Source organism: Anser cygnoides, chromosome 23, assembly GCF_040182565.1.
Source record: "Anser cygnoides isolate HZ-2024a breed goose chromosome 23, Taihu_goose_T2T_genome, whole genome shotgun sequence".
Taxonomy (NCBI): domain Eukaryota; kingdom Metazoa; phylum Chordata; class Aves; order Anseriformes; family Anatidae; genus Anser; species Anser cygnoides.
In genome coordinates, this window is record NC_089895.1 from 706,760 (window position 1) to 727,660 (window position 20,901).

Here is a 20,901-nt window from a genome sequence, read left to right on the forward strand (position 1 = left end):
AGGCCCCCCCCCCCCCCCGGGTGCAGCTGCATGCCCGCGACCTTGCACGCTGCCACGCACTTGTGCTCGCGTGCGCCTGCGAGCTCAGGCACGCGCGCTCGTGCGCGTTCCCGTGTACACGTGCACACGCACCCGCGCCGCCGTGCACGCGCTCTTGCACACCCAGAGGGCCGCGCGGCGCCCGCACGCCCCGTGCACGCCCCCGCACCCTCCCCAGCCGCGCGCGCGCGCGCCCCCGGCCGCACGTGACCCGGGGGGGCGGGGCTGTGGGCGACACCGCCCCGTTGCCGCGGCAACCGCGTCGGGGCCGTTCCGCGCCGGCCGCCGCCGCCTCCCCGCAGCCCCCCCGCGTTGCCCCCGGTGCCCCCCCCGGAGCCGCCCCGCGCCCTCCCCCCCCCCCCCCCCGGGGCCGTTCGGGGGCTGCCCCCCCCCTCCTTCAGGGCCCCCCCCTCGGCCCCGCTGCACCCAGGGGTGCCGCCCCCGGCTGTGAGCCCCCCCCCCGGTGCCCCGAGGGGCCATGGCGGCGGAGGCGGTGAAGGTGGTGGTGCGCTGCCGGCCCCTGAACGCCCGCGAGCGGGCCCTGGGCTGCGCGGCCGTGGTGAGCGTGGACAGCGCGCGGGGCCGCTGCGCCCTGCGGAACCCCGCGGCCGCCGGGCAGCCCCCCAAGGCGTTCGCCTTCGACGGGGCGTACGGGCAGGAGCACGGCACCGAGCAGATCTACAACGAGGTCGCCTACCCGCTCGTCGAGGTGAGGGGCGCCCCGCGGCAGCCGGGGCCCGGCGCCCCTTCCCACGGGTTTTGCCCCCGCCGTCCTCCTGTTCCTCTGGGTGCGGAGGTGTCCGAGCGTCACCTCGGGGTCTGCGCGCAGACGGCTTTGCTGCCTGGAGCCGGGCCTCGCCCCGGCGAGGCGGCGGGTGAAGCTTTCGCTGCGACTGTCGGGGAGCTTGAGCGTAGACGTTACGCGGTCCAAACCCGTGTGAATTCACCCAGCGCTCGGGAACGGGCCTAGCAGTGCAGGAAGTTTTACCTGGGCAGGTGGCCCCTCGGTGGAACTGATGCACGGACACAAAGAGCGGTGTCTGCTGCTTCAGGAGGCTTAGCAGCGAGCCAGGGGTGCGAAGGAAGGGCTGAGGACAGCAAAGAGCGTCCCAACAGCAGGCTGTGAAATTGGGAAGGAAAACCTTTTTCAGCAGCCAGCAGGCCACAGAGAACAGAATTACACTCAAGTCTTCCAGATTGTCTCAGGCAGGTATTCGTATGAAAGACAACCTCCCTGAGCAGGCCCAAGAGATGGTAGCTGACCAAGAATTGCAGCACTCTTCTCCATTTCCAGCAGGTACAAGCACAATGCTTTTAGGGACGTTTTTACTGTCTAGCAAGAACCCTTAGGGAAGACCGGGAATATCAGCCTGTTTTAGAATAGCAAAATGAAAGCTGAGAGGGACTGTGTCTGGTGTCTGTTGCGTATTAACACACAAGCACGGCAACCAGCTAGGGTAATGAAAGAAACAGTCAAGAAAGAAGGAAAAAAAAAAGACAAAGAACCCCAAACCAAAAAAAGCCACAGTGTTGTTAGAAGAAGCACCAGGGATAAAATAGCCAGTGGTAATTTTAAGATGGAAGTTCCAAATATCTTCTGTTCTTACCATGGTTCTCTGGAATAGGAACAAATGAAAGCAATGCCTACATTCAGCCAGCCTTCCAGGAGAAAAGGATACTAAGCTAGATACCATCCTTTGGATACCCTACAGTCAGCTAGCATCCTCGTTGTCTCTCTGAATTTCTTAAGATTTTCTACCCTATGGCAAAACTAAACTGTTCCGGTCGTCTAAGCATTGTCAGCCATGCTTCCGTTTTTCAACACTTGCGTTTCTTCAAGGTTTCTATTTTGAGAGAAAACTGACAACCTATATGGTAATAGAATGCATTTTATTATCATTTTCTGATGGCTTATTGAGATTTTTCTCGTGCTCTGGTTTTGTACCCTTTCCTCTTTCCATTTCAGTGATGTGTCTAACCAAGTTCTTGTTCAAGAACCCGAGAGACTTCAACGGCGATTTCAGAAAGCATCTCAGATAGCTGCGTTTCATTCACCTCCAGGTTGCCCAGCCATTGCTTTGTTTACTTCCAGCTCTTTCTTTACAATACCTTTTACAAGGCAGGAGAGAATCTGAATGACTAATTTCCAGTTATGCCAAGGATAACGGCCATTTATTGTCTTTTCTGCATTTCCAGGGTGTCACGGAAGGTTACAATGGCACCATATTCGCCTATGGCCAGACTGGCAGTGGGAAGTCATTTACCATGCAGGGAGTTGTGGATCCTTCTACAGAGAAAGGCATAATACCTAGAGCATTTGAACACATTTTTGAGAGCATCCAGGTAGGTGTGTAATGATGTGGAAGAGATCCTGTTGTAACGTTCTGTGTTATCTAAAAAGATGATTTTTGCGTATTCTGTAGTGTCATACTCTCTGAGCCACAGGCATTAAAGTATTTATCCTGGCAACCCTTCTGGGAAGTAGAGGAGTAATATCCATGCTGTTCTGCTCTTCTTTTCTCTCAAAATCACAGTTGTCACAGAGCTATGACTAGTGCTCTAATCTTCATCCCAGTAAAGTGCTTTAACCAAAACACTGTTTTTAAACCTAAATGCATTGGTAGAATAGCAGGCAGAGAGCTGGACAGGAATGAACCAGGTCACGTGGGACTTTGGATTCTCAGTGAAGTGGTACCATTTATCATCTTCTTCACTTCTGGAAGCATCTTTTCCTCCCCCGTCTCAGTTGCACTACCGGTAAAATTGTGTTGTGTGGCTATCAGGGCAGTGGAAGGTTTGGTTCCTGTGAATTTTCAGTCTCAGATGCTGTAAAATACCGTGATATTTTTATGCAGGGTGGCAGAAAAGGCTGCGGTGCTAATTTAACTCCAAGTACAGCATTTAAATTATCTCAGTATAGACTCTAACAGAAGGTTACCATAATATAGTCCTGCATATCATTAGATGCCTGATTATTTTCACTGGACAGCAGGTATATAATCCACCCAAATGCAAGGGTCTGCAAAATAGGTGTCTGCTTCTGAGAAATCACCTAAGATGTCCTCTCTAATTGGTATGACCAGAATACTTTTGGGTATACTGATCATGCACAAGCCTCTGCTTTAGGATGAGCGGCAGATGAGCTGCACCCGCATCTCTGCTGACTTTATGGACTCGCACCTGAGAAGTTTAAGGTCTGGAAGCCTCTATAGCAAGTGTGTTGAGTAGTCACACCTGGGAATGAAATGCCATGGGAGATTTGATGAGGTGCTGAAGGGAGGTAGGCACCCAGCTGGCGCTGAGGATCTATGTGGGCTGCCTGGTTGCCTTAATGTTGAGAACCTTCTCCTGAAATCGTTCCTGTTTTGTGCAGTGTGCTGAAAATACCAAGTTCCTGGTGAGAGCTTCCTACCTGGAGATTTACAACGAAGACGTACGAGACCTTCTAGGAGCTGATACCAAGCAGAAGTTGGAGGTGAGGTGGAGTCAATGTCTTAATTAGGACGTGCTTTAATTTGCTCAGATAAGTGTTATCACATACGCCTCACAGGAATGCAAGAAAATGTTCTGTCAGAAGCTGAATGCCAGAATATAAACACGTAGTGATGAATATGGAAGCCAAGAGGAGATTTTAAGGGACTTTATTGAAAGTTCTGTGGCAGAAGGAACAGGATCTGGTCAGAGACGTGCCCTGTGTGTCCTGCTTGATAGTGGCCAGTAGCTTAGCAGACGCTGTGTGAAAATCGTTGCAGGACAAGGATGGAATAAACTGCTCATGGGGCAATTTCTTCCTAATCCTCTTCATCTCACGGCTATCTCTAAAGCAGGAGGATTCTGCGCCTTATAAATGTTTAATCTGATCTAGCGTAGCCGTGGATGATCTCATTATCTGTTTAAAACAAAAAAAAGGCTGATCCTCTTTGGGAGGGCAGAGCAGATAGTGCTCCCCATTGGAATGCACGGGCAAGGAGGGCAGCTCCCAAGGAGGGAAACGCGCTGAAATTCCAATCAAGGGGCTGATTTTTTATAAAATTTGCCTCTTGGTGGCTTTGCAGACCTCTTTGCACGTATTCCCGGGGGGGGGACCTGCAAAACCCCACGTCCTTATTTACTCTCGCCTGCAGGCCCGCCCGCGTGAGGACAGCCGGGGCACTAGCACCACCTGCCGCACAGAAGCGCTGCGGTGCCGGGGGACCCGCAGTGCCTCCCTGCGCCCTGCAGGGCGGATTTTCCACGGGCTCCCGGCCTCGAGGGAGGCAAATCCCCCGGCGGGCAGCGCCCTGCTTCGCCTTCCAAGCGCTCGAGGCGCTGGGGAAGAGGAGGGAGAAGGGGGCTCTGGCTGTTGGGGAAGGCGCAGATCCCCCCCTTTGTTCCGCGCCAGCAGTGACACCGTTTCCGTGACGACTGCGGTTGGCACCGGGAGGGCAGCACTCGGGCAGAGCAGTTTCCAGGGAAACCCCCTCCCGGCCGCTGGCTGCTGAATGAAACCCTGAGAAGAGCAGGTCTCACGGAGCTTTGCTAGAAAAATGCCCCGGTCAGGCTGCCGTGGAGTTAAACAACGGCCACGTCCCCGCCTGGGTGTCCCCCCAGGTCTCTGCAGCACTCCCAGCCGCAGCCCTGCCAGCCCTGGGGTTCTCCTGCAGCACAGACAAACGCCATGCTGTACAACCGCTCTGGCTGTGGCTCTGTAACTGGGTTAGTTCTGGGCAGTCGTGGCTTTATGGTGGACATGGAACAAGGCTAAAATCCTGTTGAGTTCAGGTTTCAGCCAGTTCTGCTCCATTATGCACAGATTTTCTTACAGTGAACGCTCTCTTTTGCATCACTTCTTGTAATACGTGCATCACCCGAAGGTCTTCTTTGGAGGTCACGCTGCCAACTGTGGTATCTATCGCATCCGTGACACCGAGTCATGGCAACTATCTCGATATCCCAGCTGACACGACAAAGATAGAATTGTAGTTATGAGCTCAGCGGATGTGGGGCGTAACATAGCCGTTGAAAATGAATTCAGCTTGTTTAAAATTCCCAGTGTGGAGGGAGTTTCAGAGGGGGCTAGTGTGGGAGTGCAGGAATCTCTTGATTGTTTTGTGTTTTTTATGTAGGTTTGATGGATCGTTCAAGGCTTTGAACACTTCAGTCATTTATTAACATGCCGTATGTTTTCTTCTGCACGATTAGTAATTTCTGAAAAGGTGCTATTTGGTATTTAACGTTGTCTCTATGCAGGTGCCTGAATAGGATTTTAAAGCATCTAAAAAATGAACTAATCTGGAGAATTATTATAGTCCGCCTGTGCGTGATGGGTGTGATTTTGGGGAATTTTGTCAGTGAGAACAAGACGCCCTCTCAGAGCGGAGGGGTTCAGTAAAGCACTGGTAACAATATCTGTGACTATTGAATCTGTGCTTTGATTTTAAAAAGCTCCGTGTGACTGAAGATATATTAGAGATTTTGCCATAATAGGTGAAAAACATTTCAGTTCTTTTTAAAATATGCAGCTTAATAATAGGGGAGGTAGAAGGCAGCTCAGTGCAGAGAGGCTGGGTTTCTTGTGGCCTGGGAGATGACTGAATCAAGCAGCAACCTCTTAACATTAATCCCTTTTGCCTGCAGAACCGTAAAGGTGGTTCCCTCTTTTTGTGTGGTTTTACTCCTGCTTCAGAAATACGAGGTTTCTTGGTGGCAGCCAAGTGCAGCTGCCGGCTGAAATTGCAGCTGGTGATGGGGCGTGCCAAGGATGGCCACCTGCTGCGTGCGCCTGGCTCCCACTGAAGGTGTCAGGAGGTGTGGACGCTCAGCAGGCCGATGGCAGCCCTCAAAATCAGTCTCGTGTTTTTCAGTAACTAACAATAACGTCTTTGCCACCCTGAGGTTTTCACGTAAGCGCTTTTCCTTTCTCCACATGTGAAACGCACGTAGCCCACGAGCTCGCAGGCAGCTCCCAGCGCGCCTTCCCGTGGTGCTGGTGTCGTGTTGTGACCTGCGTTGCCTTCTCCCTGTTTGCAGCTGAAGGAGCACCCGGAGAAGGGGGTGTACGTGAAGGGGCTTTCTCTGCACGCTGTGCACAGCGTGGTCCAGTGTGAGCGGATCATGGAGACGGGCTGGAGGAATCGAGCAGTGGGTTACACCCTGATGAACAAGGACTCATCCCGCTCCCACTCCATCTTCACCATCCATATGGAAATCTGCACCGTAGGTAGGTGCTGGAAGTCCTGCGTCACGCCTGGGGCTAGCAGAGCGTGCAGTCTGGGCATTCTGACAAGGCATCCCGCAGCAAAATTCAGATCCTGAATGATTTTAGGTCCCACAGAAATCAGAATTGTGCCCTGACATTGACAAGCTTCACAGAGTGAAACAGCTGCGTATTCAAAATCTTGTCTCCTCCATTCCGCTTGGGAGAGGGATATCTTACGCTCAGACTGGAAACATATTTCATCTCCTTCTGTTTCTTTATCTTCTAAAACCTTTATTTCCAGCGAAGGGTGCTAAAACTCAGCCCATACAATGGCTTGGAGCTCATGCTTTGTGAAGCCTGGAGAAACTTGTATCATTATCTCTTTTGTCTGACCTTCTTTACAGTGCAAGTCAGATCACTTCACCCAGTGATTCCTTCATTTAGCTTAATCGTGAAGCACATCTTTTAAGCAAACAGCTAATCTGGGTTTAAGGATGGAATAAAAGAGTCCCTTAATAATGTTTTGGTGACTAATTTTCCTTTCCCAAGTAGCTCATTTCCACTGGCATTTCTTTAGCTGATAAAGCTGCCTCACTGGGTCTGGACAAGGACCTTGAAAGGTTTTCTCTTGGGACTAAGGAATTAAGCTCCTATATTCTGTCTGGTCCTTGACCCCAGCTGAGGCCGTGAACAGCTTGACTGCATTTTCTTCAGCCATTTCAGTCATGGGGAAAGTTATACAATGCCTTCCTAAGTTGTAGTTCCAGATGTTGATGACAGTATCTCTTTTTCATCTACCCAAACGGGTGGGGGGGGATTTGGGGGATTTCTCAGTTAGCACAGCCAGTTGATGCTAATCCTTGCATTATTTGGGTCCATCAAATCCCAACTTGAATCCTAACAAGGAAAATGAAGTATTTACACTCCTCTTTTGTGTTGGGTGCAGGGCTCTTAATCTACTCTGCAACAATTTCTCTGATTTAAGGCTTTAGAAGCTTGCTATGCGCAACAGAACAGCAGTGCAGAGGTTTCGCCTGCTGGGGGACAGTTTCGCTGTCTGGCTGTGGTCTCACCTCCTCCTTGGCAGAGCTCTGTGTAATCCCTGGGCCTAAATTGTGTCCCAAGACCCTTGCCCTCTGCGCCTCGCCATCAGACATCAAACTGGAAATTCTGCAGCTCGCTTTCATTTGTAGTTAAAAGTGAATACAGGCGAGACAGTGCTCCCTTGTCTGCATTTAAATCAAATCAATTTTTACCTTTTCGCCAGTTCCTCAGTTTCTGCCTTAAGATTTGTTACTGATCATCTGGTGGTGGTGAAGCACAAAGTTTTGGCAGTTGAATGGAAGGCAGCTGGAATATTTGAGGAGAGAGTTGACAGTTCTTGCACCCTCCCATAGCTGGATGGTTCTACTAGTGTAATCCCTAGCTGAAATAGTTAACTGCATTCGTATATCGTCACCTCAGAGAGGTGCGTGGGCAAGTTCAAACTTATTTTCCAGTCACACATGTAGTATGTTGTAGTTTTCAGGCAGTTCATATTTTAAAGGATCTCCTCACAGTTATGTAAACTTTTTAAAAGTGAAAGTTCAGAAACAGGATTAAGGCAAACACCAGGCTCTGGCTGTGAAAGCGTGAAATATGCAAGTTACCATCTGATTTTACAGTGCCGTTGCAGATGTTTTATTTCTTTACATTGTGCTTAGGGATTGATTTGTTAACAGGAAGGCGTTTTAGTTCTTCTGCCACAGAAGTGGCTGACGGGTTGTGCGAGAATTAGACAGGGGAGGCTTTTGGGCTGCTGCAGGCATTTCAGCAATAGTCTGGAGACCTCGTTACACCATGGCTACGAAACCACTAAGCTCCCTGATTGAAACAAACAGCCTTCTTGGGTAAAAGGACTGGCAGGAACCAAAACAACTTTTTAATTGCCTGACAGTGTTTATATAAACTGGGAGAGGGAAGGAAAGAGTTAGAAAACCTGTTTTTTGTGACTGTCCACTTACCCTGGCACTCAGAAGGGATGGTGAGAGGGCGCTCTGTTTAAGCTCTGTCTGTTGTTTTGTGTTTTTCTTGTTTTGTTTTGTTTTTCAATTTTCCCATGTCTTGACATGCCACAAAGATCTGGAGTGAAACAATGCTCTGCTGCAAATAGTAGGCTGCGCAGTTAACAGCCTATTGCTGTAACTAGTGAAATATCCTGGGGCAATCTTTTTTTTTTTTTTTTCATGCTTACTGTAAATTTTTAACTTTCCCCAATGCATCAGATTATTCATTATTCACGTTTAGGAGTTCTCCACATTCATGAAGTTTAACTCAAACTAAATTCAAGGTTAGGTTTTGTAGAAGTCTGTCCAGAAAAGGTCAGACTCTGTTAAAACCTTGGGTTCTGGTGTGAATTTGTGCTTGGAGCATTAAAGAAGCTCTTCCCTTGAACTTGGGTTGCAGTTATGAGGAATGACTGAGGCATGGACATTCACGAGTGTGGTCCTGTGCTTTGGACAGTAATCTGTGATTTTGAAAAGTGTTTCTTTGCTAGTGAAAACTCTCCGTGAACCTGGGAAAATTAAGTAGCCAGCGAAATGGAAGGGTTCCTAAAGCAACTGGACCCACTCTCTCTTAGTCACCGATTTGTGTCATCGTGTTAATCGTGCCTCAAAATGCAGGTCAGGGAAGCAGACATCACATGCATGAGGTGTGCTCCTAGGTAGCTGGGGAGCTAGCTGTGAACTTCAGCTCACATCTCCTATTATCCTTACGTGATACGATGGGAATGGCACCAGCTCGCTCTGTCGGACTCCTCGCTCACTGAGGTCTGAGGTCTGGCTCCTCATCCAGGTGGTTAGGGCCGAGCTCAGGCCTGATGTCTGGGAGTTCTGTTTCTTGCCTGTGTTCCTTCATTTTACTTTCTCACTGAGAATGTCATTTGTTGAGGAGGAACAGATGCCGCTGAGCGTGCCTGTGTGCTGAGTCACCGCGCTGCTCTATGGGCGAGGGGGAGAGCTGCTGGGCTTCCTGAGCGATTGGGCTGTCTCGGGACAGAAAGCCAGGTGGCCGTCCCCGGTGGTATTTGGGCCCCTGGGAGGACGTGCTTGTTCTTCTGAAGCGTAGCAAGAAACTTCTTGAATATATCCATTGATTAAGGAAGGTTGGATTCCAGCCTTGAAATGCTCTTGTTTGGGAATTCATGGAGAAACTGTTTCCCGCCGTAGTGGTTACTCCAGCCTTTCCACGGTGGTCTGCAGCACTAACCTTTCTGCCTTCCCCCTCTCCATGTCACGTAGGTGTTCAGAGAGCCTGCTCTTTTGCCTGTGCCCTACATCCAGCCTTGTTCCAGCTGCTGCCCGTTGACCCCTGTTCTCATTTCATGCTCCCTCCCTTCTTTTTTTCCAATTCTCAGGCATTGTTTAACTGCACGATGCAATCTGGGGAGAAAAGAAGTTGTGTAAAGTCACGGTCTGATCTTGTTACTTGCTGAGGGCTTTGCGTGAAATTCTAAACACTCAGCTTCTGTGGAAATATGTGGAGAGTGTGTGTGTGTGCGTGTGTGTTCAGAGCTCACTGGGATAGTAAGAACAGTTAGGAATTTTTACCATGCAGGGTCTTGTTCAGGAAAGCACTAAAACGTGTAGTTAAGCAGGTATTTACTTAAAGGAATTAGGGCCCAAATGCAGACAAAGAACAGGGCTCGAACTGAAATGTAATGCCAAAGTTCTTGTTCTTGACTGTCAGGATGCCGCTTCTTGAGAAGAGCCTAACCCAGAATTATTTTCTTGCAGATGAGGGAGGGCAAGACCACCTTAGGGCTGCAAAACTCAATTTAGTGGATCTGGCAGGAAGTGAGAGACAGTCAAAAACTGGAGCCACAGGGGAGCGGCTCAAAGAGGCCACCAAAATCAACCTGTCCCTCTCTGCTCTGGGCAATGTCATCTCAGCCCTGGTCGATGGCAGGTGCAAACACATCCCCTACCGCGACTCGAAGCTGACCAGGCTGCTGCAAGACTCCCTTGGAGGGAATACCAAGACCCTGATGGTAGCATGCTTATCTCCAGCTGATAACAACTATGACGAAAGTCTCAGTACTCTGCGCTATGCTAATCGAGCAAAAAACATCAAGAACAAGCCCTGTATCAATGAGGACCCCAAAGATGCTCTGCTGAGGGAGTATCAGGAGGAGATTAAGAAGCTGAAGGCCATTCTAGCTGAACAGATGAACGTGAATAACTTGTCAGGTAAGAGAGCCCTAGTGGCTCCAAAGGTTTATCTTTGACCAAAAAAAAAATGTGCTTTTTCCACATATAGTGCTCACTAGATTTTGCCTCAGCCTTCCCCTCACCTGTTGCAGGAAGAGGTTTCCATTCTAGTAATGTGCTTTTTCTTTACTGTTGCCAAACTGCCCTTATTCCACTCGTAAAGAGCATCTGAATTCACTAGTATTTTCTCTAGCTTTCAAGAACGACAAATTTTGTTAAAAAATGCTGATGTGATTCCAACCCTCGATTCTTCTTGGTCACTCTAGCTAGAATTTGGTCAGTCACAGAGTGATTTCGGCTGGCAGAACAAAGATGGTAAAGAAATACTAGTGTAAAATTCTTTATTATATATAAAATGTTTTCAAAAGTAGCGTTCAGCCCCTGTTCTCCTAAACCATGGATTTTTCGATGCTACAAGGAAAGTTTTGCTTTGCTAGCACCGTTGCTTACAGAATGCCTTGTCCTCTCTTTGTGGATTCAGCCCAGCCTCAGCAGACCCACTCTTTGCTCTGAAGTAGGAATAGCAAACGTGAATAAATGGGTAAGAGCAGTGTTTAGGGACCTGATCACCTTCTGAGAATTGTACCCTAAAAAGGACAATTTTTATCAGAAGAATAAGGCAGTAAGATTTTTTTCTTCTCTTTTCTACCACTTTTCAAAAACAGCTGTGAAGAAAGGAGGCAATTTCCTTGCACTTCTTATCGCCTTCCCAGCTTATTTTATCTTCCAAATCTGTTAGCATAGCCCTGGAAACAGGTCTTCTGTTACTCTGTGACAGAGATTAAATTCATGTTTGCTTTTATATACCCAAAGCTTAAACCTCTCCCCCTCTGCTCAGCACTGACTCCTTCTCTCCCCACATCTTTGGAGTCCCAGGCCAGTAGGCGTTTTATCCGCACAGATGCTGGCACATGAGTGCAGTTTAAAGGAGCACGTGGATTGAGATATTCTTTTCTCGTAGCCAGGTTCTTTGTTCTGTTTCCAAGCATTTTGAAGACAATCCCACCCAATAATTGTGTGTGATGTTTATTTCTGCTTTGCTTCACAGGCGTACTACCTGCCGAGACTGCTCGCTTGGAAGTGAAGCCAGCTCCCCCCCTCAAACCCCAGCCAGATGTTGAAGCAGAGAAGCAGCTGATCAGAGAAGTAAGTCAGAAGGGGCTATGGCCTAGTGTCTTTGAAGCTTGTGGGGTTTTATAATACTTTTATAATATAATGTAGGGGTGTGTGGTTCAGCCTTTCCAGTATACTTTTCATCATATTTTTTGGTCTTGGGCCTTTTCCTATGGCCAGAACATACGTTGTTGGAGGCCTTATTTACAATAGCATTTCTTTCAGTATTGTTCACTCCAGTTCATCTCCAGAGAGGTGGGGGTTCCCAAGGTGTTTTGAAGTACACATAACAAGAAGGGGAAACTATGTGCGAAACTTAGATTTGTTCTGTAAGAGGAGGGAGAAAAGTGGTACACAAAGACATTGGGAACAGTAGAAGGATGAAGATAAAGAGGGGAGACAGAGCCAGGAGTAAGAACGAGGAGTTAAATAAACTCTCTTCTTTCTTGTTACAAAATTCTTTCCAGGGTATCACATCTGCCTAAGACAGCAGTTTCTAGGGCTAATTAGTCACCTTTCATCAGTACTGTGTTGACGTAAGTTACAGAAAAATGTAAAGAATAAAAAAGTTTTATTGGGGTGAATGTAAGATGTGACCTCGTGTACAGGAGCAGCACTGTTGCATCAGGCTCTGCTGTGCCTTTCAGGAGTACGAGGAGAGGCTGGCCCAGCTAAAGGCCAGCTACGAGGCAGAGCAGGAGTCCCGTGCCCGCCTCGAAGAGGACATCAGTAACCTGAGGAGCTGCTATGATCTCAAGCTGTCTGCTCTCGAGGAGAACCTCAGGAAGGAAGCAGGTGTGGATGAGGAAGGTGGAGGGTGCACAGCACAGGCTGAAAATTCCCTGATGCTGTTAATACACTGGCCTTTGGGCAAGAGCTGAAACAGACGGTTTCTTGCAAAGTCTGCCACTCCGAAGTGGCAGTGACTGCTACTGCAGCAAGTGCTGCCTGGCAGCAGCAGTAGCCTCTGCTCTACCCCTCCCTTACCAACAGCAGGAGCAGTAACTCTGCCTCCAGGGCCATTCACAAGACTCTCTGTCCCAGTTTGTCCTCTTCCCTCCTCCCCTGACCTCTTTTCCATGTCAGGACCAGCCTGGCCCTACCCTGTAAGCCTTGAGGCAACAGAATGCAATTTTGCCCACGTAGCTGTGAGCTTTCTCTGCCTTAGAGCAGCGTTCTGTTAGAACAGAGGTTTGCGCCACAGAGATGACTGGTCTCAGCAGGCAGCACTCTGTTTTGATCCAATTGGCTTCCCACAACTCACATGCCCAAGATGAGGGTGGCTGCAGCAGTATCTTCCATCGCATACAAATTTGACGCAGCTCTTGGTCTCCTGGTGGATTATCAACACCATCACTTTGCTGGAGGGCAGGTATTCCTGTCACACACCTATAAGTTGTTGCCAGCTATCCTCTTCATTATTGCTTTTCATTTATACTTCTGCAGTGCCTCAGAGCATGTTTTGTAACGTGCTTACGCAGCACCTATTACCCAATATTAATTCTTGAACCTATATTAATTTTTGATGCTATCACTTTCTAAGGTGAAAGGTTAATTTTTTCCCCTCTGATTACAAGTGTGCACCCTCCAGGCCTCTGAAATAGATTTTCATGTGAACATGAGAATTCAGGCTCTCCCAGCCCTGTAAATCTGTATTCCTCGCCTGACCCTCTGGGTCTCTGGCTTTTTCTGACCAACGGCATAAAAAGGTAAGTAACAGACTTTTCCTCCCAGACAGACAGCTTTTGACTTTTGGGGAAGATTTTGTGTGATGTTTTCACAGGTTTATACTCTATGCAGAGCTCATCACTAATGTTGTGGGTATTTGCTCTTTTATTCTTCAGTTGCCATGAGGACTGAAACTGCTCCTGATGAGACACCTTTGCCTGAAGACTCTGTTGCTGCAGCGGATGAAGAACCGACATCAGCCAAGGTACCCTTCAGACCACTTCTCCCTCCTGGGCTGAATACACCCAAGTGGGTAGTGTCATGCTTTGTCTCTCCCAGTATTCATGTTGCATCTTTTCAGAGCTGCAGCCTTTCATTTCCTCTTGTCCTCAGGACCCAGCAGCGCCTCAGACTGTCCAAGGCGCTGGTGGTGTGAGCAGGGGGAGCGCTGGAGCAGAGGTGGCTGTCAGCATGGAGGGGATTTCAGTGCCTGCAGACCAGCAGCAGGTGCTTGCCAGGTCAGTGACTGTGTTGCTGCTGCTAACTGCCTCCTGTGCATCGCACGTTAACTCACACAGGCAAGAAGCAATCCTGTTCTTGCGTGGTAGTACGACTGTTGAGCTTTAGCAGTGTGTTCCACACAGCACAAATCTAGGCAGATGTATAGTCTTTATTCCAAAATTATCTTTTATCCTATTTGGACGGGTAAATAGCTGTTAGCTACAGTACTCTGATGCCAAATGCCAGAATTTTGAGAAAAATCTGGAGAAGTCTGTGTCAGCGAAAGAAAGTGCGTGTGCTTTCTGGATAACAAATCCTGCCTAGATCTTTAGACAGGGAAGTCTTTCCTTCTCTGGATTTTTTGCAGGTGTAGTTTATAAAGTTGAGCCTGGCTGTTACTAACAGAGCTTAAATACCCAAAGTTTTTGGGCTGCCCAAAGAACTTAAAGGTAGCCTCCCTTTCCTCTTGGAAAAATGTTCTGGAAGAGCGCTTAGAGCCCTGTAATATTAGTATATGTCTGGTAGCAGGTCTTCCTGCTGTTCACTGTGCATCTGGATGGATGTGATTACATCCTCTGTGACTCTTCATTGTCACTGAAATCACTTTTGCCTCATGCATCTGACAGTGTTTACAAGACTTGAGCCAGAATTGGCATCAAAATTACCCAAGAACCGAATTTTAGGGGCAGCATTAGACTCAGGGCCTGGACCTGATGGCTGAGATGTGAGGAGTGCAGGGTCAAGTCTTGCGCTTGGCCAGTCTCAGGTGCATCCTGTCTTGAAGGTTTTCCTCCAGGTGAGAGCTGCCTTGAGAGAATTCTTTTAGTCAGACTACAACCCAGCATACTGAGACAAAATGAGGATTTAGGGCTGTTTCAGAAATCCTGCTGATTTCTGTTTTGCTCTGTTGCATAAAATGTAATGTGCATGATAATGTTTGATTCTGAAAAATTCTGTTTTTAACTAAGTCTTTTAGCTTCACTGTGAGCTCCTGTGACACATGCTTGCTCTGCTGGGCCTCTCCCAGCTGAAAAAGGAGCTATTAAGAAATCTAAAATAACATTGTTTGTAATTTGTGGGCAATTCTGTCTCTTTCTAATGGAGATAGCTCCAAAGAAACCAATTGTTTTGACTATATATCAAGTCCTTTTGCAGTTTTCCTTTTTGTGATAAACAAGATAAAAATACTCTCCCAATTACATTGCTAAAATCAAAAGTTCTCTGCAGGTTAGGCAGGAGGGTTTGATTCCACAGGTATGGGACTTTCAAAGGCGCCTTTTAAAAGCTTTACGCATCAGGATGGCTGTGATCTCTCTGATACCCAGCAGAGCAGGATTCAGTCCTGCATTAAGCAAATGAAACTGAAGGCTACTTGGTAAGTGCAGGGGAGTAGAGTAGCAGGTCATCTCTGGCGGAGAATGAGCCCTTTTGGATGGGTTTGAAGATAATTAAGAGGCTATTATCAGCGGAGCTTTTATCAGTAGTGGGATTTTCTCTGATTTGAGCCAGTGCTGGCGAACCTGAGCTATTTGCTCTGCTGCAGATCCCAGTGCAGACAGAGAGACCAGTTCTGGAGCACAGTATGCCCTGTCTGAACAGGCGTGAGCCACATCAGAGAAAATGGTGCCTAGTGTTGTTCGCAGCATCGGTGCGGTGGTTTGAGGGGCAAGCTGCCTGGGATCTGAATTCCTCACCACAGCCAGGCATTAGAAGGACTCTTGGTTTCAGCACTTTGTCAAATACGTATCTGCCTTCTGGGAGTTTTAATGCCGGTGTAGGATCAGTGGGACTAAATCACTGTTGCCCTTAAAAGGTGGAACAAAGCACGGTAAAGAGTGGTGGCATGCTCCCAGACTGGTTTTAAAGAGAACAGCACTGTTTAGATGATGCTGTGCAGTGTTTCACTGTACCTCAGACTACTTACAAATCCCCTTGCGCTCCTGACATGAGGTACGAGGGCCTGCTTGGACAGTGCTGTAAGAACACAGGGGAGCCCTGGCTCTCTCGGGCTTTCTTTGTATCCGTGCTAGAGCGTATGGGGCCGTGCAGTCTGGATGTGGGCCCATATTTGAAGCCAATCATCTTGTGCCTGCACCCAGGCAGCGATGCTGAGGTAACCCATGTCATTAACTCTGGCTGATATTGTCCCAAGAAAAATTGTGTCATGGCTTGTAGCCATGCCACTCCACTTTTCGCCATTTAAAATACGTTTGCATCATTTTGGCGCCTTCTGTGTGTGCTTTGAGAGACTTTCAAAACAAGAAATAGTAACTGAATGATAAATTCCATAAAACTTTTCTTGAGTGTAGATACAAATTTTCAGTCACACATGATGACAAAGGTGATCAGAATAACCTGTGTTTCTGTCACTAGAAACTCCATATGAGTATATATGACAGAAACTGTTATTAAAAGTGGAACTTGCCATGATTACTCAGGGCAGCAAATCTCCGCAGAAGTCACTATTTCTGTATTGCACGGTCTCAAGTGTCATTCAGGTAAGGAAGAGCATCCTTCGCAGCTACACAAACGTTTCTTTGTACTGCTCAGCTAAGAGAAGCATTTGCCTTTTCCAGGCTGCAGATGCTAGAGCAACAGGTGGTAGGGGGGGAACAGGCTAAAAACAAGGACCTCAAGGAAAAGCATAAACGCCGGAAAAAGTATGCAGATGAGCGGAGAATGCAGCTAGTGACTGCACTGCAGAAATCTGACGAGGACAGCAGTGACTGGGTTCTGCTTAATGTCTACGACTCCATCCAGGAGGAGGTTCGAGTCAAGAGCAAACTTCTGGAGAAGATGCAGAAAAAGGTGAGCCTGCAAAAGCAGCTCCGTGTTATCCCTGCTTACGATTTAGGGAGCATCCAGTGGAGTTAATCTCAGGATGGCTTTTTTACTTCTTAGTTCAATGCATCCGCATCCATCTTTCCTCTTCTGCTTACGTTTTTTTTTTTTTTACGCTAACGAGATGTTTTAGGGCAGTATGTTTACAGAACGAGTCCGGCTGTGTAATATTTCATCTGTGTCTGCATTAGTACTTACAATGCTTGCATGCATTTTTATGAAACGTTGCATGGAACTGCCCTCACTGAGCTGTTCCACGACCCCAGCCTTCTCAAATCCCTACCCGAGGGCTTTAAAAGCCGGTCTCTTTATTGTGTAACACACCGCCCAGAGGAGCGTGTCTGTTCATGGGAGAGGATGCAACTCCCTCTGCTGACCTATGCAGCCTATTGCACAGCCTGCTACATCCTTGGCAGCACCAGTTCTCGTCACCCAAGAAATTACACTATGAGAAGTTCTCTAGGAAAAACAAACAAACAAACATGCAAATATTATAATATTTATATATATAAAAGCAATGCTCTTAAATTTTAGGCGTGCTTGAAAATAAGCTTTGCTGTGATGGTATAAAGCAGACTTGGAGGAGCTTCAAAAAATGTGTGTGTATGCAGCCAGAAATCTGCACGTGAAGGATTTGATTTAATTAGGTTATCAAAGAAATATGCCACCCTTTTCATCTAAGCTAGAAACCCCCACAACTTTATTAGCACAGGACACAGAATATACCTGTGAGTTTAACTTTAAGCCTATTTGAAGACTCAGTAATTTGTAGGATGATGTGACAAGTCTTCCATTAAAACATGTGGAACGATCTCTCCAGATAAATCTCATCCTAATTCTTAATTATAAATTAGAAAGCTTTCCAAACACTGATGAAGCTTTTGTTTTTAAGAGTGGGAGGTAACAGTAAGTGTTTATTAACTGTTTTATCTTTTGAATTTTGTTAAATTGCTGGCTTCAATTGAGATCCAGATCACAGAATCCTTGTAGCATTTTTGTTTTTCCACCATTGCTTTTCTGTAAGCACTTCCTCATTCTTGCGTAAAGGGACAGTGAAAGTAGAAGTTGTTGATCCACTTTCGCCAAGCTGTTAATTTTCGTGTTGTGTTATCACCTCCTTCTTATTTGCCTTCTGAGTAAACCATCCGACTGATTTCCATCTCTGTGCCTAACAAGTGTTTATGCTCGCAGTAACCCGCGGTCCTCTCTCTGTTATAACCCCAACTCACCATTTTGTTTTTATGACACAGCTCCAGGCTGCCGAGACCGAGATCAAAGATTTGCAGTCAGAGTTTGAGCTGGAGAAGATTGATTACCTCAGCACCATCCGCCGACTGGAGCGAGACTCGATGCTCTTCCAGCAGCTGCTAGATCGGGTGCAGTCCCTCGTCCGGCGTGACTGCAACTACAGCAATCTGGAGAAGATTAAGCGCGAGTCTGTCTGGGATGAGGAGGCTGGCTGCTGGAAAATTCCAGAGCCTGTCATTCAAAAAACCCACCTGCCCGCAGGTAAGAGGAGGATCTGGATCGTACAGCCACCATGTAGCTTCTTCCAAGCTCACCAGCACGTCGATAAATGGTGTTTGGACTGCACTCACATGTAAAATTTTCCACGTATAGCTGAGGCCTCTGCCTTTCTAGCAAGTTCGAATAATTTAGTGAGGACAAAGCTGCCTGTTTCTAGGTCTGCACAAATATTTGTGCTGAGTAGGTGATATGGGTTTGGGAAGCAGGCACAGGACTCCCCACTAAGCTGCCCGTGTTCGATAGCGCAGTTCTCTGCGTGCCTTCTGCGGGGAGTGAAATCACAATTAGTGTTTAAACAAGTAAGATGCCCTTTTTAAAGCTGTTCCTCCTAGGATCTGAAAACACTTTCACATTAATGAATAAGCCCTACAAGGGTGATACTACAGGGCCTGTTTCAAACCTTTAGAAGCTAAGGTGAGGCGACTTTCCTGAAGCTTCACAGCAGCATTTAGTTGATTGAGAATTAGAATTCAGCGTCCTTGTGTAATTCCAATATATGAGTTGCCTCAGCCTTGGAGACGCGTTGCCATTCCTGCAAGACAAGAGCTGTTGAACCATGTGCAACTGCTTTAGCTGATCCATATCCTAAACCACTCACTGGAGATGAATCACTGTACGGCTCCTCCAGGCATCTGTTAGCCCAATTATCAACGATTTGAGCAGTGGTGGGGGATCAGGGAGTGCGTAATTGTTTTAGAGATGACGGCCCTTTAATGCTGTGCTTTTCTCATAGCAGTTCCAGCACTGCCACAGTCTAAATCTGCCAGAAAGAGCCCTTCAGCTGAGAGTGGAGAACCAACGGTAAGCTGTATTTCTCCTCCTGAGGCCCTGAAAAGTCCTGCTCAGACATCACCACGAGACATGGCCGTACTCTGGGTGCTGCGGTCAGAGTTAGGTGACTGCCCAGGCACGCGCTCACAGCTGGTGTCAGCCAGCAGGTTTAGCAAAGGACCCCTGAAGATGCATGTCAGGAAAGAGCTGACCTTGTCCTCAGACAAGAAATTGCTCGTTTTGGGCAATTCACCTCCTGGTCTGGTAGCAGAATTGCTTTTATTGCTTTAACTTTGCACCACTCACAGCTTTGCCCAAACCAGACTTGACCATATACCTGCTACCTGCATTTCACCGTGTCACTGTGCCCAGGAGGTTGCTTTTTTATCCTATTTACTGTAGTTTGTGGTATTTCTAAGCCTTAACCCAAGATACCTGGGTGCCTAAGGGCTGGTACAGAGCACAGCGCTGCTGACGGTGCTTTCTGATTGCAGCAAGAGGAAGACCGCTACAAGCTGATGCTGAACAGGAGCGAGAGCGAGAGCATTGCCAGCAATTACTTCCGATCCAAGCGAGCCAGCCAGATTCTTAACACTGATCCAATGAAGAACCGAGGTAAACACATCTTTGTGGTCTTTTGTCTGATACATTGTGGGCATTCATATTGTTTTTCCAGGAATAAACTTCATGGGGGTGCTAATTCTTTTGGGAACACTATCCCAAGCCCGTAGCATTCTCCTACAGATTGTTATGGATGTAGTCCTAAGTCACAAGTGTGATGGACATGGTGAAAATTGGTGTAGAGATAGTTAAATAGGAACATTCAAAAACTTGGTTGGTGATACATACAGATCCCTTGAACTTAACAGGAAATTTCGTGCAGGATGAGGTCTGTTTCTGTTTTTAATTAAAAATGTTAATTTCATTAATAGTTAAAAAATAGCTGCAGAACTCCAGAGTGTTGCTGCACCGACTCGCAAAATAGGTGTTTTCAGCCAGCATGAGATGTAAAGCATTTTACCCCTGGACAGTGGCTGCACAGGACAAAAAGTAGCGTGTGGAGAAGAGCAGGGCTGGGGGGAGGGATTTGTTGGCCCCGTGCTGGCCCCAGACGATCTCTGTGGCAGAACCATATCCACTCCCGGATCATATGTGTGATGGCAGCTTCTGAGAGCAGAGAGCACCTGCTTGGCTCCCTCTGCCCTTGGGAAATCTGCCTGGGGCACGTTGATGAGCGATGCAGAGAACGTTGCTGGGAATAAATAGACCTACACGATCCTGTGGTCCAACCGTCCCCCAGCCACCACTACCACCCACCAGACCGTGTCCCAAAGCACCAGGTCCCACCTTTCCTTAAACACCCTTCGGTAGCGTTACTGCCCTTTTTTGCCCATGTTTCTCTCCTTTCCAGCTCAGCCCACCGCTCCCTCGGGGCTGAACGCCGCCTTGACCAGCACCTCCGCCACGCTGCCGCCGCCAGAGCTTCCCCAGCCCCGTCCGTTCCGCCTGGAATCGCTCGACTTCACGCCGCCGGCCTCCAAAACCACGCGGAAAAGGGGCAAAGGCGGCTTGGGCAGCGACGCCTCCTGAGTGTGGGGCCAGGGCCCCAAGGGACTGCGGGCGTGCGGGGAGCCGTGCGGGCCCCAGGGCTGTAACTCCGTCCCAACACGGGCAGCGTTGCCTTGGGGCTGGCGAGTGTGTCTGTGCGGTGCGGGCAGCCCTGCGCCTGGCCCTCTGCTGCTCTCCTCGTACCCTCTGGGTCCCCTCCCCTGCTCTGCCCCCCCTGTCCCCCTCCTGCTGGCCCTGGGCAGCGCGGCCGCCTTGGGCTCGGCCTGGGTGGGGGGGAAGCGGCGGGGCCGGGCCTCGAACCCCGGTCCCCAGCCCCGAACCCGGCCCCTCACCGCCACTCCCCTCCCCTCCTCCCCACACACACCGCGTCCCGCCTTCGAGCCGGGCCCGAAGCCCCGCGCTGATTGGCCGGCGGCGCGGAGCTGTCTGCCGCTGATTGGAGTG

At 48.4% G+C, this 20,901-nt stretch overlaps 1 protein-coding gene across 4 annotated transcripts; it reads left to right on the forward strand.

Annotated features, from left to right (window-relative positions):
* The first annotated feature begins 467 nt into the window (after positions 1 to 467).
* KIF17 (kinesin family member 17) lies at positions 468 to 20,575 on the forward strand. 4 transcript variants are annotated; one of them, XM_048048647.2, is made up of 14 exons: positions 469 to 748; positions 2,236 to 2,382; positions 3,413 to 3,514; positions 6,049 to 6,238; positions 9,994 to 10,446; positions 11,516 to 11,613; positions 12,228 to 12,375; positions 13,425 to 13,513; positions 13,642 to 13,766; positions 16,326 to 16,557; positions 17,841 to 18,099; positions 18,851 to 18,918; positions 19,383 to 19,503; positions 20,300 to 20,575. In XM_048048647.2, the coding sequence occupies exons 1-14, from the start codon at positions 518 to 520 to the stop codon at positions 20,476 to 20,478; spliced, it is 2,442 nt and encodes an 813-aa protein (XP_047904604.2). In that variant the 5' UTR covers positions 469 to 517; the 3' UTR covers positions 20,479 to 20,575. The 4 variants fall into 4 exon arrangements, with proteins under 4 accessions (XP_047904606.2, XP_047904604.2, XP_047904605.2 ...); XM_048048648.2 differs by having other exon boundaries at positions 18,854 to 18,918; XM_048048650.2 differs by lacking the exon at positions 469 to 748 and adding an exon at positions 2,003 to 2,100.
* Positions 20,576 to 20,901: the final 326 nt, after the last annotated feature.